The 16747-nt window shown below is 40.2% G+C and overlaps 1 protein-coding gene across 22 annotated transcripts in view; it reads right to left on the bottom strand.

Moving 5' to 3' along the window:
- WNK1 (WNK lysine deficient protein kinase 1) overlaps positions 1 to 16513 on the bottom strand; it is a 135623-nt gene extending 119110 nt beyond the window's left edge. For all 22 annotated transcript variants that reach the window (XM_079937354.1, XM_079937373.1, XM_079937365.1 and 19 more), the window contains exon 1: positions 15611 to 16513. In XM_079937354.1, the coding sequence (XP_079793480.1) occupies positions 15611 to 16366 (756 nt within the window). In that variant the 5' untranslated portion in view covers positions 16367 to 16513. The remainder of the gene's footprint in view (positions 1 to 15610) is intronic.
- Positions 16514 to 16747: the final 234 nt, after the last annotated feature.

The following is a 16747-nucleotide window of genomic DNA, read 5'->3' as shown; positions in this document are numbered from 1 at the left end:
GATCCCACATGCCGCGGAGCGGCTGGGCCCGTGCGCCGTGGCCGCTGAGCCTGCGCGTCCGGAGCCTGTGCTCCGCAACGGGAGAGGCCACAACAGTAAGAGGCCCGCATACCGCAAAAAAAGAAAAAAAAAAAAAAAAAAGACTATCAAAAGGTCCTTATACAAAAGGAAAATAGGTTTCTGGGGCCATTAAATTACCATATAAGAGTTTGAAAAGCATTGTCTTGGCATCTCAAATATTTTACAACTTAATTAAAGCAGTTAGCTACATTTTCAGTAATCTTTTCATCCTTATTTATTGTACAGGAACAGCTAGTCAAAAAATTAACTATTTTGGGAAAATAACGCAAATAAGTTGTTGACCTATAAATAATGTCTCTTTTTAGGAGCAAAAGACACCAAAAATCAATGAAAACTATTTCTCGACATCATGAAAACAGGAATATGGGCACTAAATTGGTCAACCAGGTTAAGGAGCCACAGTGGCCAGTAATGATCAAAGAATATAAATAAAGCAGCAAGTTTACATGTTCGATATACATCCAAACATGCATTAGCAGTTTATTTGAAATAGACAAAAGTGTTTACAAGTATTTCAAGATATTTGTCAAAAAACTGACTTCTAACATTCTCTTGGCAACTAAAGTACCCAAAGAATAAGACCATAAGAAATATTTCTGATACAGACATGCTGGAAAACAACAAAAGATAAAATTTTAAAGAACTGGATGCCAATTTTCATAATAATCAGGTATTAAAAGCACCACAAACCAAAAAGAAAAGACTTAAAAAACCCAAATTTCAGTACTTCCCTGGTGGTCCAGTGTGTGAGACTCCAGGCTCCCAATGCAGGGGGCCCGGGTCCAATCCCTGGTCAGGGAACTAGATCCCGCATGCATGCCACAACTAAGACCCAGGGCAGCCTAAATAAATAAACAAAAAAAGAAAAAGAATGAAACACCAAATTTCTATGTTCAGCGACAGCAAAAGAATTATGGTTTGCAAAGGGTGCTAATGAAATAAACCACAAAAAGGAAGGTGTTAAGATATTTTTTAAAAGGAAGTAGTAAACTTAATTTACTGCAGCATCAGCTCTCTTACAACATTTTATTTTAACAGAATAGTCTAGGTCAGTGGTGGCCAACAGAAACATAATGTGAACCACACATGCAATTTTAAATTTTCAGGCAGCCACGTTAAGTAAAGTAAAAAGAAACAGATGAAATTAATAATATATTTATTTACCCAATACATCCAAACATTATCATTTTAACATGTAATCAGTTTTTTAATTGGAATATTTTAACTTTAAAAAAATACTAAAATCCAATGTGTCTTTTTTATACACAGTGTGTCTTAATCTGGATGCTAAATTTCCATCAGAAAAAACTTAGAAAACACTAATTATGAATAATTTTGATACTAAGATTCATAGAAGTTATTTGTATTTACAGTAAATTCATGGCAGTTCATGTCACCTGTTTTCTTGTAAGGCTTTAAAAAAAAAAACAAAAGCTGCATCATATCCCCAAAAGCAGCAGCAGAGAGAATGTAAAAGGACAGAAAGTAAATTAATTTTAAAAGAGTAATGCTGCCAAGATGTAGAGAACAAATGTATGGACACCAAGGGGGGAAAGTGGTGGGGGTGGGATGAACTGGGAGATTGGGATTGACATATATACGCTAATATGTATAAAATAGATGACTAGTAAGAACCTGCTGTATAAAAAATAATTTAATAAAATTCAAAAAAAAAAAAAAGATTACTGCCGCCAGAGAAGATGTTAGAGGGAGAAGGGATGGTAGCCCCACTGCAGTGAGAAGGGTGCCTGAGGGACACCAGCCCAGAGGAGCTAAGAGAATGGCTACTCTGAACTGTTTGTACTCTCAACACCCTGACACCAATGGCATGGTGTTTTTCGTGCCACCAACAAATTTTTCAGCTCTCTGGTCCCCAACTGGGTGTCCTACGGATTCAATTCATTTCTGACACTAACCACCTGGAGTAAGCATGGACTCCGCAGATTAAGGGCTCAGTCCTACAACAGTGTCTCCACTTCAGATGCTTGCAAGTCCCAGGTTGCCACCTATACTTCTGACCAACGAACAATAAATCCGGGGTTTCCATGACCCCCTCCTCAGGTTTGACAACTTGCCAGAGTGGCTCAAAGAACTCAGGAACAGCCAAATGGAAGAGATGCATAGGGCAAGGTATAGGAGGAGGAGGGCCACAGAGCTTCCATGCCCTCCCTCTCTGATGTACCCCCTCCTAGCACCTTGAAGTGTTCATGAACCCAGAAGCTCTCTAAACCCTGTTGATTAGGGGGTTTTATGGAGGTTTTACTACATACGCTTGGTTGAGTAAATCACTGGCCATCAGTGAGTAGCTCAATCTCCAGCTCCTCTTCCCCTCCTCCCACAGAGGTGGAGGCGGGAATAATGCTGAAAGCTCCAACCCTCTAATCATGGCAGGGTCTTTCTGGTGACCAGCCCCTACCCTGAAGCCATCTAAGGGCCAGCCAGTCAAGAGTCACCTCATTAGAGCAAAAGATACTCCCATCCCTCTGGAACTTCCAAGGCATTTAGGAGCTCTGCCAGGAATCAGGGGTAAAAATCACATAAATTATTTCTAGACTATGCCAATTCATACATACATTTAGGATAATGAGAAGCAAGTCTGTCACTCTCAGAGAAGTGGGGTGTACATATATGGAAAAGGGGAAAGCTAGAATGAACTCTGTGTTGAATGAGCATTAGAGATATCAACGTGAACTCATGGTTTTCAATAGATATAGATGTATACACACAAACAGAGGCAAAAACACATGCATACACATAAATATTTCCTAACTCTTCACTAGAAGAGTCTGGAAACAGTGATGCCCCAGGAGCCTTGTGCACACTTGACCCCCAGATCTCATTTTCTGAATTCTGTTCTACCATAAAAGGAACCAGGCTCCTTGGAGAAATGGCTGGTCCACTGCTGGGATGCAGAAAGAGGAAGAAGAACCTGGAATATCTTGTACAAAAAGTAAGATTATTATCAAAAAATGATAAGATCATGTTCATTAAAAGGACACAGGAAGCAGCTTCTGGCCAGATGTGGGACAATTGCTATGTCTGGATGTATTTCACAGTAAAAAGTTTTTTTTAAAAGTATTACTATATCTGTCCATCATGTGAAGAGGGAAAAAATTATATTGTGTAACATTTAGTTAAGTACTGGTTGTTAAAGAAGTCATCTTTAGTCACTGTAGAGGGTAAGGATGACAGATGTTTAAAATACTAAACTAATAAGGTATTCAAACCAAGTGAATACTCAGTAAGATCTATGAAAGCCTGGAAGGGTGGTATTATTGGGAAGTATGGCAGTTTCACTTCTGTCCTTATAAGAGGAATGGAAAACAGTCAAGATTCTCAGCACAGAAATCAAAGCTATGCTTTAGCCATAAGATGCTCACCAGCAACATATCACTAACGCTCCCCTCTCCACTTATGTCCAAGAGGAAAAAAAAATCTGTAGAGACATAAGAAACTACTGGTACAAATGCAACACAGTTTGTTCACGAAAAGTAAAATCTAAACTAGCACCTCTATGTAGTAGAGTGCTTGGTTAGGCAGAACCAATATTTAAATTGAGAGTCTAATGTTTAAAAATTTCTGTTTTTTTTTTTTTTTTTTTTTTTTTGTCCAGGCAAAAAAGAGCAAGGTACCTTGGAGTCATCATCATTTTTCTGAAAGAACCACTTGAGTGGACCTTCTCAGTTGGTAACTGAAGCAAATTCTCTGGACCAAGAGAAAGGGTGCACAGTAGACTCTATTCTGACTTGATAAAAGCTATCCCTATGAGTAATATTAAATAGTCCTGAAATAAGATAAAGTGTGTAGAAAGTATGCAAGAAAAGGCCAGAAAGTGTTCTGGTAAGCAACTAAGACTCCAAGGCGTTCCCTTTTAAGTGTACTGTTTTTAGAAATTCTCTGATTCACTTAAATGGCCCTGAATGAGGTCCACTGGCAGCAAAGTTTCCCCCATGTTATACATACACAATGACGCAACTTACCTTGAAATAAAGGAGAATGAAAATCTAACCCTATGCCTGGGGATGAAAGAGGGAGGGGTGATTTGCACAGTGTGTAGCTGAAGCTGAAAACCCTTAGAGGCCCAGCTACTCTAACCACAACAGTAATATTCTGTAAATCTGTCATATTTTGAGGTGACATCTTGTGTGCCTTAAGTATGGTTACCCCTGGTGTAATGGTATAGGATTGTCTGACTTCAAAGAACCATTTTAGCCTAAAGAATATCCAGGAATCCAGGCCTATGGGTTGATATGCTTATTATTCTGTGCTGGTGGGTAGGTATATAAGCAAATACCACTAATGCACTTTAAGAGTATTACCAAACTTAATACAAAGTCTTGTTACTTGGAGAAGAAAATTTAACTTACCAGGAAATCTTACTGGAGATGAGGTAACATCTTATTTCCATAACAATGCTGAATAAATTAAACATTCCAGAGGATTTCAAAACATAATTATGTAATTTATACAAGATTTCTATTTGGAGTTCATAGAAACAAGAGAGGCAAATACTTCCCAATAGTATATATAAAATGTCAAAGTAAACAGTGAAGAGAAGGAAAAAGAGGTAAGATTAAAAAAAAAAAATCAGGGAAAAAAGTCAATTCATACTGTCAGTATCAAGAACTAAAGCTACAAAAAAAAAAAAGAACTAAAGCTACAAACTATAACCTCAATCTCCAAAGTAAATAAAACTAAGTCCTATGGAAATTATAGCAATTAACATGTTGATCTATTCATTGTAGATCCAATATCCTTAAGTCTGCTTTCCTGGTGAGTAAAAGGTAGCATTGATACAATTTTAGGAATCTGTAAGTCCAATTAATTATTACTAACAATGTAAAACTTGAATATGAACAATCTGTATACACAGAAGTCATCTAAAGACCACTGACCAAAATCCCACTAACACTATAACCATTCAATTTGTCTCTATTAGGTAGAAATTTGATACACATAGAACACTAGAAATAATATTCCTTCTCCTTAAAGATTTAAGTCTGAACAGAACGTTCTAGGGACCTCCCTGGTGGTCCGGTGGTTAAGACTTCATGCTTCCACTGCAGGGGGCGCGGGTTCCATCCCTGGTCTGGGAACTAGGATCCCGCATGTTGAGTGGCCAAATAAATAAAACTAATAAAAATAAATAAACTGAACATTCTATATCCAATGTAAATAACCAATGTAAATAGCATCTAAAAAACCTTGGACACACCAAGAAGTTAATAAAACAAACACGCCATCTCCCTCCTTATAGCATCTATATATGTACACTAGCTAAAAGGCCACTGGAGAGTTATTTCATGAACTCAAAGTATAAAAGGTACATGTTGCTCAACGACAAATTATAATTGCTAAACAGAGCAAAAGGACTTAGAATTCCACTAGAACTCAAACTTCTTCCCGGTTTAACTGAAGTATTTTGCAGTGGAAAAAACAAGGACTCAGATAGGCCATGTGATCTTAAACAAGTTATTAAACCTGAGTTAGCTTCCCCAAATAAAAAGTAAGAACATATCTGCCTTGTACTGTTGTTGTGAAAATAACAAAAAATATGATATGGGCATAGTACTGTGCCTGTCACAAGAAAAAAAAAGTCCTATTAGGTAAGTAAGTATTAGTAATTATTAATACTTTTCAGATTAATTAGCAAGGAACACTCTTCAAAAAGACAAGGGCTAGGGCTTCCCTGGTGACGCACTGGTTAAGAATCCGCCTGCCATTGCAGGGGACATGGGTTCAAGCCCTGGTCCAGGAAGATCCCACATGCCGTGGAGCAAGTAAGCCTGTGTGCCACAACTACTGAGCCTGCGCTTTAGAGCCCGCGAGCCACAACCACTGAAGCCCGCGAGCCACAACTGCTGAAGCCCGCACGCCTAGAGCCCGTGCTCCGCAACAAGAGAAGCCACTGCAATGAGAAGCCCGCGCAACGCAACGAAGAGCAGTCCCCACTCGCCTCAACTAGAGAAAGCCTGCGCACAGCAACGAAGAACCAACGCAGCCAAAAATAATAAATAAATAAAATAAACAAATTTAAAAAAAAAGACAAGGGCTGAAGAAAGTATATGCAGTTTTTAGGCTTTTTGTTGTAAAACAAGTCCACTTTGACCACATCCTAGAAACAGCATAATAATTAAGAATCTTTCTCGTAATGGAGATCTGTTTCCTCAAGTGACACACAAAGATGGTCATTTTAGATGCTCCACTAATAAAGTATGTATCACAGGACTAATACGCAAAGGTAGCATTAATGCCAGGAGAGAAACAAACTGTTTAAGAATCAGCACATCACTCCCAACGACTGAGTATTCTGGAAACTAGTTGATAAATGGCATATGAAGTATGAAAACTCTTTAGATTGAATTTAACCATTCATAAAGAATAACCAAAATTAAAACAGTAACTGGCTTAGAATAGACACTTACGATAGATACTGAAGCAGAGAAAGCAGACAAAATATTATATTTCAATGCTTCAACTTTTTAGACCTTTCCTTGATCATCTATCTATCCACGTCATCCTTGATCACGCCTTCTACTTACCTAATCTTTCTTGCCCCGTATTTGTTGAAACTTGTCTAAAGAAATGGCCTACTATTTTTGTCTCTACTTCTTAACCTCCCTCCGCCACTCTTTAAACCCACTGCAAAGTTTCCACTCTTCTGAAACTGTTAAGATCACCAAATATCTGGAGCAAATGTGACATAATGTTAATTTTTGTTAATTCTGCATGTATATGTGAGTTTGTGATAACATCCTTTGTATATCTTTTCCAAAAAAGGAAGTACTATTTTATTATTAATAGAGAATACATTTTTTAAAAATATTTAACACTTCAGTTATAAAAGCACCACCACACTGTATGTTCTTTGTGGTGTGAATTATATCTCAATAAAGCTATTTCTTTTTTAAAGCACAACTTAACACACGATCTAGATACAGCACATTCCAACAGAACCTTCTGCCATGATGGAAATGTTCTATATGTGCCATCCAGTATGGTAGCCACACATGGCTTCTGACCACTTGAAATGTGGCCAGTACAACTGAAGGATTAAGTTTAAAGTTTTTATTTCATTTTAATTAATTTAAATTTAAATAGCCACCTAAGGCTTTATAGATAGAGAAATTTAGTGACAGTGACCAGCCCAGAAATCCAGGATATTAGCAGAGACTTATACATCTACTTATGTGCTCCTCCCTTATGCAACCTCCCCTCTCATGTAGATAATCTTGAATGTTGCTGGTTAATGACTTAATAGCCAAATGCAATAAACAACTTCAACTGCCTAAACTAATCTCTACACTTTTTTTCTATGCCTTCTAACATCCATTATCCACAACTACTACTATGCCAATTGGACTTCTCTGCTATATTCCTTCCTGGAATTTTATTCCCTTGATATTACCATTCTCCTAGTGTTCTACTTAGCCTAACCCCTGGGCTCCTTTTTCCTTTGCCCATCCATCAATTATTCCCATTTTGCCCTAGGCCCATTATTCTCCCCTGTCTCTTCCTCTACTTCTCTCTTCATATATATCCTCTCCTTAGATGATTCCATTTACTTCCATTATTTCAGCTATGACTAATATAAACAGCCTCTATTTCTACCTCAGACCCATTATTTGAGCTTCATGAATGTATCCAACAGCCTGGCTGAACTTCCTGGAGGTTTCACAAGTATCTCAAAGTCAACATGTCAAACTGAATACATCTTCATACCCCTTCCCCTCTCAAAAAAACAAAACTCCTTTCTTATGCCCTCCCTCAGTTGACAGAACCATCACTATCCCCACCCATCCTCTTACCCATGCTTCATTTTTCCTCCAAACTCCACTTAATCACTAAACTCTGCATATTTTATCTACTAAATATTTAAAGATTCCACTCCTCTATTACTGTCCTAGTTCAGGCCCTAGAAATCTCATACCCACACATAAAACTAAACTCTACACATCCCTCGTACTCCTTAAATCCATTCTCCACAATTACTACTACGCAAATCTGCCAATTAACTTCTCTGCTTAAAATTCTCTCCACCACCTACAGTTGAGCATTTGTGTGGGAAGGGTGTGAGGATAGTTGGAAGAGCATGTAAATATGATAATGTCTAGGAACTCTTCAGCATGTTAAAGAGATGATATGCTGTATTTCCCAAACTTACCTTAATCCACAATGATCTACCAGTCCAAGTAAAAAGGATATCCACAAAGAGATGAATACAGTCATCCCTCAGTGTCCACCAGGGACTAGTTCCAGGGATGCTCTCCAACCCCCACCCCATGGATACCAAAATCCACGGATGCTCAAGTCCCTTCTATAAAACAGTGCTGTGTTTGCATATAACTTATACACATCCTCCTGTATACTTTAAATCATCTCTAGATTATTTATAATACCTAACACAATGTGAATGCTAATATAAATAGTTGTGAACACGATGTAAGTGCTATGCACACAGTTGCTACAAGTGCAGCAAATTCAACTTTTGCTTTTTGGAACTTTCTGGCATTTCTTTTTCCTGAATATTTTCTATCTACAGTTGGTTGAACCTGTGGATGCGGAACCTGCAGATATGGAGGGCGACTGCATATCATGTTATTTAGCTCAAAACTATTAGCCATGAAGATGATCCTATCATTATCCCAAACAACCTGTTTACTTCTATCGACTAATAGAGGAAATGTGTACATCAATAATTATTTGATTCACTAATTCGCTTCACCTCTCACTGTTTGGTTTATATATTAGTGTTTGATTAACACAAAACCATTCACCATGTACATAATGACCAAAACACAGATCATCTGTCACTGAGAAGCTGAACCCTGCCTGCACAAAAGGCATCTACAGAAACAGTGGTTTTACTTAACTAACCCGAATATGACGATTATACCAAGTAGATTTCCAAACACTTTCTGAAATTATTCTTAAACTCTTACGTTTCTTAAGATTTCTTAAATTCCAGGGAAAACTGTATTTGCTTGTGGTGACAAACAGCTTATCTGATGATTCTTTTCTAAAAATCATTAAGCAATTAATGTAGCACAGCACATTTAATATGTTAATCTTGTAATGCCAAGACTCAAGTCACAACATCAAAAACTAAATTCTTTATGAACGCCCACCTGAAAAGTCTAAATTAATACAAATTAAGGTGGACATTATACAATCAATTAAGTCAACCACAAAACCAAGCAAATACTAAAGTTTCTCCTCTTCTGCAGAACATATCAATAACCAATCTTTTTTTTTTTTTTTTTTTTTTGCGGTACGAGGGCCCCTCACTGCCGTGGCCTCTCCCATTGCGGAGCACAGGCTCCAGACGCACAGGCTCAGCGGCCATGGCCCACGGGCCCAGCCGCTCCGCGGCATGTGGGATCCTCCCAGACCAGGGCACGAACCCGTGTCCCCTGCATCGGCAGGCGGACTCCCAACCACTGCGCCACCAGGGAAGCCCAATAACCAATCTTTTTAAAGCCACACACAAAATTAAGCCTGCCACCTGTCAAAGGCATAGTCCTCTTCCAAATAAAAACACTCTTAAGAAAAGCTTCTGGCAATTTCTCTTCAGTCTGAAAAACTACTCCCCTCCTTAAGATATAATAAAATCCCTAAACTGACAGAACAAAAAGCTCCTAAAACCCAACTTTAACTAAGAAGTTTAAAATAATTAATTTGTAACAAATGATAACTTAGAGCCTTCAAATGGATTTTTTTAAAAGAATCATCGTTTACATTTTTCAAAGTACCTTCACATAGTATTTCAGTTGCTTCTCAACAATCCTGTGAAGTCAGTAAGACATGTTACTAATAAATCAGTGTTACAGATTAAGTTCCTTACTCAGGGTCAGGTAATTGGGTAACAAAGTTTTCTGCCTTTGAGTCGGTTTCCGTTATACAGTGTTGTATTATACCAGAGTCAATCTCCAAATACAAGATTAGAAAATCTGCTGTGGACCAATGAAAGGCAAGGAATATGGATGAAACAACCCCGAGATCTACAACTATTTCTAATAACAGAAAAAACTTAATATTTATCAAAGTATATTGAGCATCTATCGATACTTATATCTTCAAAAACCCCAAAGATTAGTGGAGTAGACAAAGAATGTACATGATTTTTAATCAATGTGAAGAAAAGTATAAGAATGATCCCAAGAGGAAAGATCCTAGTAAATTCGGGAAACTAGTAATTCAGAAAGGCTGCCATTTGGGAAGGTGACAGGTCATGAAATTAGAAAGTTAGTCAGAGGACAGCTAAAGCTAAGGAATTTGAAAACACTGATGACACCATGTTCAACTCCAACATTTCTCCGATAAGTATGGTAGCCAAAGTAAGAGTTCTGCTACATTTTTCAAGCATAAATGTAAACAAATCAAAATTTTCATCAGTACCCTCAAAGATAGCCTAAAAAAGATGCTGCATCATCACAGTTAATATTTATGTGCCAGGCTCTGTCCTAAATGTTTTTTATATATACTAATTCATTTAATCATCACAACAACTCTGTAAAATAAGTGCTCTTATTACATTCCATTTTACAGATAATAAACTAGCACAGAAGTTTACCCAAGGTTACACAATCATTAACTGAGCCAGGATCTGAATTGAAAGTCAGGCATTTTAAGTTCTTAATCACTGTGTTATACTGCAGAAAAATAGTGCCTTCTCCAAATTCAGGTCATGCTAAGTCTCACCTATTCCTGCACACTTGATTGACTTATTTTAAACACGGGACCAAGCAAAATGCAAGATGCTAACAATAAGTAAATATAAAGAACTGGTACAGCAAAACCTGATAACTAATTATAGTGAATTTTTCCCTAGTATATGAACATTTTCAGAAATTTTAATTTGAACATAACCACTCTTGCTGTTTTTACAGCTTTATCTAAAAAATTTAGAAGTTACCAGAAAACACAAATAACAGGTTTAAGATGACTTCTGAAAATGAGAGCCCCGTTTTAGATGAACGTTTCCACAGGGATTAATAACTAGGGTGACTTTCAAATGACCAGGATCTTGCACTAGCATCCAAATGTCAAAGAGTGAACTGAGTCACCAGGCAACAAAAGATTCCCAATTTGTTTTACACAAAAACAATCTCTTGGGCATCCCTGGTGGCGCAGTGGTTAAGAATCTGCCTGCCAATGCAGGGGACTCAGGTTCAAGCCCTGGTCTGGGAAGATCCCACATGCCACAGAGCAGCTAAGCCCGTATGCCACAACTACTGAGCCTGCGCTCTAGAGCCCATGAGCCACAACTACTGAGCCGGTGCTCTAGAGCCCATGAACCACAACTACTGAGCCTGTGAGCCACAACTACTGAAGCCCACGTGCCTAGAGCCCGTGTTCTGCAACAAGAGAAGCCACCGCACCAAAACAAAGAGCAGTCCCCGATCACTGCAACCAGAGAAAGCCAATGTGTAGCAATGAAAACCCAACGCAGCCATCAATCAATCAATCAATCAATCTATATTTAAAAAATGGTCATCAAAAACAAATCAAAAGGGCTTCCCTGGTGGCACAGTGGTTGAGAGTCCGCCTGCCGATGCAGGGGACACGAGTTCGTGCCCCGGTCCGGGAAGATCCCACATGCCGCGGAGCGGCTGGGCCCGTGAGCCATGGCCGCTGAGCCTGCGCATCTGGAGCCTGTGATCCGCAATGGGAGAGGCCACAACAGTGAGAGGCCGGCGTAACGCAAAAAAAAAAAAAAAAAAAAAAAAAAAACCCAAAAGAAAATCTCTCTTTCCAAGTTCTTACACTAGAAACAACTGTGATATTAAAGGTAAATAAGAGAAAAGGAAAACATTTAAGCTCTTAAGACTTAAGAACTAACTATATCATTAAAAAAAAAAACCTAAATGTAATTCTTTTTCAATAAATCATAATAATAATTTAAAATATATGCAATAAATCTACATATATTTTAAATTAAATCTTACCTACCCAAAATTATCCTGTCCTTAATTCTATTCGGTCCTGTTTAGAAGGGACAAAGGATTACTTCAAACAAGTCACGAATCATTCTTTAATTTGCACAGCAGCTACCCTTGAGTTACCTGAATTCTGCCCATACTCCAAAAATCAGTGACTCGGAGAATTTAAGAACAAACAAGAAAAACTCCAAAGACTATTCCCTGAAATTCAGTTCCTGAAACTAAGAGTTACTGCAGGTTCCTAAAAAACAAGAAATGTGGCACAAATTTAAAAAATACAGGTAAGAAAAATCCTCAATGTTCAAATGGGAAGATACAGTTCAATGAATTATTTTAAGAACTATAGCAAAGAAATGTTATGGTTTCTTAACCACAGAACCACATCCAATTTCTGCAGCACTGACAAACTTTTCATAAAACATTAATATCATATACTCATGATGAGACATGAGTCTTAACTTGCGAAAAGCCAGAGAAAAATAGACTATAAGTATTTTGGAGCTTCATCAAAATTTATGATTTGACCTCTCCTTTCAGGTAGGTCTGGAAACAATCTCATCAATATATCAAGTGAACTCAGTATTTAGAAGTAGCATGGGGAGAAAAGTGCTTAGAGTAGAGCAACCATTCTTGAATTTCCATGTTTTCTTCAAGCAAACTATGCTATGTTTCTTTAAAACAAAAAGCAAAGAAGAACCCTTCCTAAAAATGCAACGTAAATTCTGCAAAGTCCAGCAATAACATTTTCTGACCAAGCCAACAGAGAAGTAAAATTAAAGCACAGCCTACCTAATAAAACCAGGTAAAGAAATTTTCATCTTAAAAGATCTGTTATCTCTTAAAATCCTGTGGTATCAAAGTATTACCTACATATTATTTATTGAGTCAATATTTGTTTTACTAAGTAACTATGCATATTGTGACTCTAAAAATAAGCTTGATTGAAACAAATTTGACTTGTATACCACACTCACCCATTCTCCACCCCAAAAAGCCTATTTATTTCTCCATTTGAAGTGATAAAATCAACACCCAAATCAGAAGTCTGGAATTTGCCACGGTTACAGGATAGGATTTCTCCAAAAATCTGACAGTAACTTCCACGCCAAAACAGAACAGCTTCATTTGAGATTTACTAATTAACCATCTACTGTATTACAAATGCTTTAACATTTCTCAAATTATTAGAATCCCAACCAGTTTAATTTCCGTTCTTTATCAACCCAAGCAAGTCATTTACCTGCTCTATGACTTCAGGTTCTTTATTTATCAAATAAGCAGCTGGGCAGAATAACCTAAGATCTCTTCCAGTTTTAATACACAAGATTTTTAACTCGACAACTGAACACAATATTTCTCCAGTCCTCCTACAGAAAACTATGCATATTAATAAATATACATTTAGTGAAAAAAAGCTTTCCTTTTTTCCTAGTGATTTAGTAATCCCTTGGCTTGTCCTTCAGTTTAGATCCAAAGACAAAAACCCAAACATTAACCTACTGAATAGGTTATTAGGCAAAAGTTCTGTCCAAAAAATCATAAACACTGTCCAACTACTGCTATAAAGGATCCTGGGGCTAAGATAATCACATTTTAAAAACCAAAATGAAAAATCGTAGAAGTAGGGTCAAATGACATATATGGAAGGTTCCAAACCAGGGTACCAAACAAATGAACTAGGAGTCATTTGGTTCTCCAGCCAAACCCTGAACTAACGTAAAAATAATATGGCGACATTATTATACGTAAGGATAGCAGATATTCTTTTGTTTAACCATGACCATGCCTAGGTAGAGAACAAAAATCTAAAAAGTCATCAGTTCTAGGAAAAACTGAGAAGCTTAGACAAAATTCTTATTCTGACATTAGACAAATTGAGGTTTTCTTCCCCACTGTATCATTAGTTTCAGGATAATAAACTATCAGAAAATTCCAAATGACAAAAAAGGAAAACACACACATTGCATCCATAAGGTGCTCAACATTTACTTGGGTCTAGTCTTAAGAGAGTAAGGTAACTAATTAAGGGAAAAAAAAAAACTGTTAAAAAGCACCTATTCAAACATGAAACTATAGAAAAATAAAATCCAGGATCAGTAGCAATAAGCACCTGAGGTACAAAAAAGAAACAGGTGTCCGCCTGTAAACCAAAAGAAATCAGACATAAGTTTTTGAGTATGACTGACCAACCAGAATAAAGTTATAGTTTCACAATTTTTTTTAAAAAAAGGTCTGCCACCTTCCCAACTCTAAAACACTATAAAATTGAGTAGGTTTTATTTCACAGTGCCTTAGAAGTTCTATATCACTAACTATAAAACTTAAGAAATTACATTCCAAAAAAACCTGTCAGTTTTGAAGTTTACTTCCTTCCACATGTTAATTTCCCTTCACACTTGATATGGCCTTGGTCATTTGGAAGGTGACATTCAAAGGGTTAAGTGTTAACATATTAGTTCATGGATAATAGATAAATTCCCAGATCACTCAGGTACTTTCATACCCTAATTCAGCTTGGTCCATTTTCTTGGCAAGAAGAATATGGATACTGGCATTTTTCATGTATAATGTAAGTGGCTTTTTCATTCAGTTCAACTCTGCTTCTTCCAATAATCTATGTATGTTCACTTCCAGGTGAGGACAACATTCAATCAAGCTGCTACAGGTCAAGCAACAAGTAGCCCAAACCCAGCTACTTAAACCTAGAATATCCTTGTCAACCAGGATGACACACCATGAAAATCATTTCATTTACACCATGAAAACCTCCCAGAGAGGTGAAAAAGGAAGCTTTGTGACTCCTTTGTACTCCTGGGAAAGTCTGGCTTAAAAACTTTTTACAACAAAGTTAAAACAACGATAATGACATTACGACTCTCAAAGCACATATACAATTTTACATAAGCTCCTGTACTACCCACAGTATAGTGAATGGGCTGAAGACATACTAGTTTTAATTAACAACGTCAGATCACTGCTAGCTATCACAAGGTTTATGCACCATTAGGTGAAACTGTATCAACCACTTACTATAACTTTCTAGTCCCAAACTATTTATCCAGAGAAGGAAGCCTTTCTTATAGTTTATTAAATGCTTGTGTGATCACCAACTAAGATATATCCAAAGGAAAGTCAGTCAGGAACAAGGTCGTTCTTAATCTAAAAGGACAGCCTGATCTCAGGAACGGAAACACGCATCTAACACACCAGCAGCTCATCACTGCAGACCCCCTGAGGAGCACAAGGCAAGAAGACTGTACTTTCCTACCTCAAAAACTTCCCCACTAATTCCGTTTCCTGCCAGACGAGTAAAACAATGACGAATAGGCAATGCGTTTGTATCAGGATGACTTTCATCACTCCTCCCTAACAGCACATCTCTTTGGCTACCAATACTAACTCCTATCCTATCCAAACACCTAGATGCATGCCCCAAATTCTGGCTTCTCTTCCAAAAGCTGGGCTCCCCCCATTTCGGAGCAAACAATCAGAGAAAGACATGCAAAGGGCGAACTCGGCAAACTGGCCGAACCGAGCCAAATCGGGGATCCAAACCACCGAGAAATAAAGAAGTAGGTGGGGCATACCTGCAGTTCACACCAGGCGACCTCCACGGTGGTTTCGGTGTCCAGACCTTTGTAGACCGTCTTAAAGGAGCCCCTGCCGATCTCGATGTCAAACTTGAGAAAGCGGCCATCATTGGACATTCCCACGGCCTTGGTCTCCAGCTCTTCGATGTCATCCTGCTGCTGGCTCCGTTCCTCCTGGGGTTCCTTGGCGCTGCCGCCGCCGCTGCCACTTCTCGACGACGGGGGCTCCTCTTTGCTCCCCGCGTGGCCGGGCTGGGCAACCTGGCGGTCTCTGCCAGCGCTGCCCGGGGCCGAGGCGGCGGCTGGGCCCGCGGCGACCGGCTCCCCGGGGGCGGCGGCGGCGGCGGGCGGCTGCTGGGCCACATGGGCGGCAGCGGGGGTCAGGGTCTCCTCGCGCTGGGGCTCCGGGGGGCTCCGTTGCGGGACCACCGCGGCCGCGCTCGTCTGGGGCAGCGGGAGCGGGAGGCCGGGCAGCTCCAGCGCCGTGGCGTTGGAGTCGCAGATAACGCTGCGGCGGAAGAAGCGGTGCTCGGTGGTGGTGGTCGCGGCCGCCCCCCGGCTGTCCTTGTCCATGGTGTGGCGGCGACGCCGGTACTCCTCCGTCCTGCCGGCTCCGGCGTCGGCCGCCGCGGCGCCCAGTTTCTCTCCCACCGAGGAGTCCGAACTGGAGCCATTCTTGGGGGGAGGCGCCGGCGGCGAGAGGAACAGGGAGCCCGGCGCGCTGCTCTGCTGGTCGGCGGCGCCGCCAGACATGGTGGGAGCGGGAGCGAGGCGGGCGGCTCGAATTCGCAGAAGAAGTGGGCCGGCCCGGGGCGGCGAGGCTGCGGGCCGACGGCCCCTCACTCAGCACTGACTCGGCGGCCCGAGCGGGAGGCGGGGCCGCGGGCCCGGTTGCGGCGGCCGCTGCGGCTCTCGAGGCGCGCTGGTCGGGGGCGGCGGCGGGGCGGAGGCACGGGGGCTGGCGCCTCACGGCCCGCAGCCATCGTGCGGCAAGCGGCTGCCGGGCGGGCTGGAGCGCCGGGGGCGCGCGGTCATGGGGGCGGCGCGGCGGCCCGCACCGAGTCCAGACGGAGGCGGCCCGGCTGCCCGCCGCCGCCGCGGCACGGGGCGGGCTGGGCCCTGAGGCGGCGGCGC

Source organism: Stenella coeruleoalba (assembly GCF_951394435.1).
Source record: "Stenella coeruleoalba genome assembly, chromosome: 11".
Lineage (NCBI taxonomy): Eukaryota > Metazoa > Chordata > Mammalia > Artiodactyla > Delphinidae > Stenella > Stenella coeruleoalba.
The sequence above is the reverse complement of the archived record's forward strand: the minus strand, read 5'-3'. Positions and strand labels throughout refer to the sequence as shown.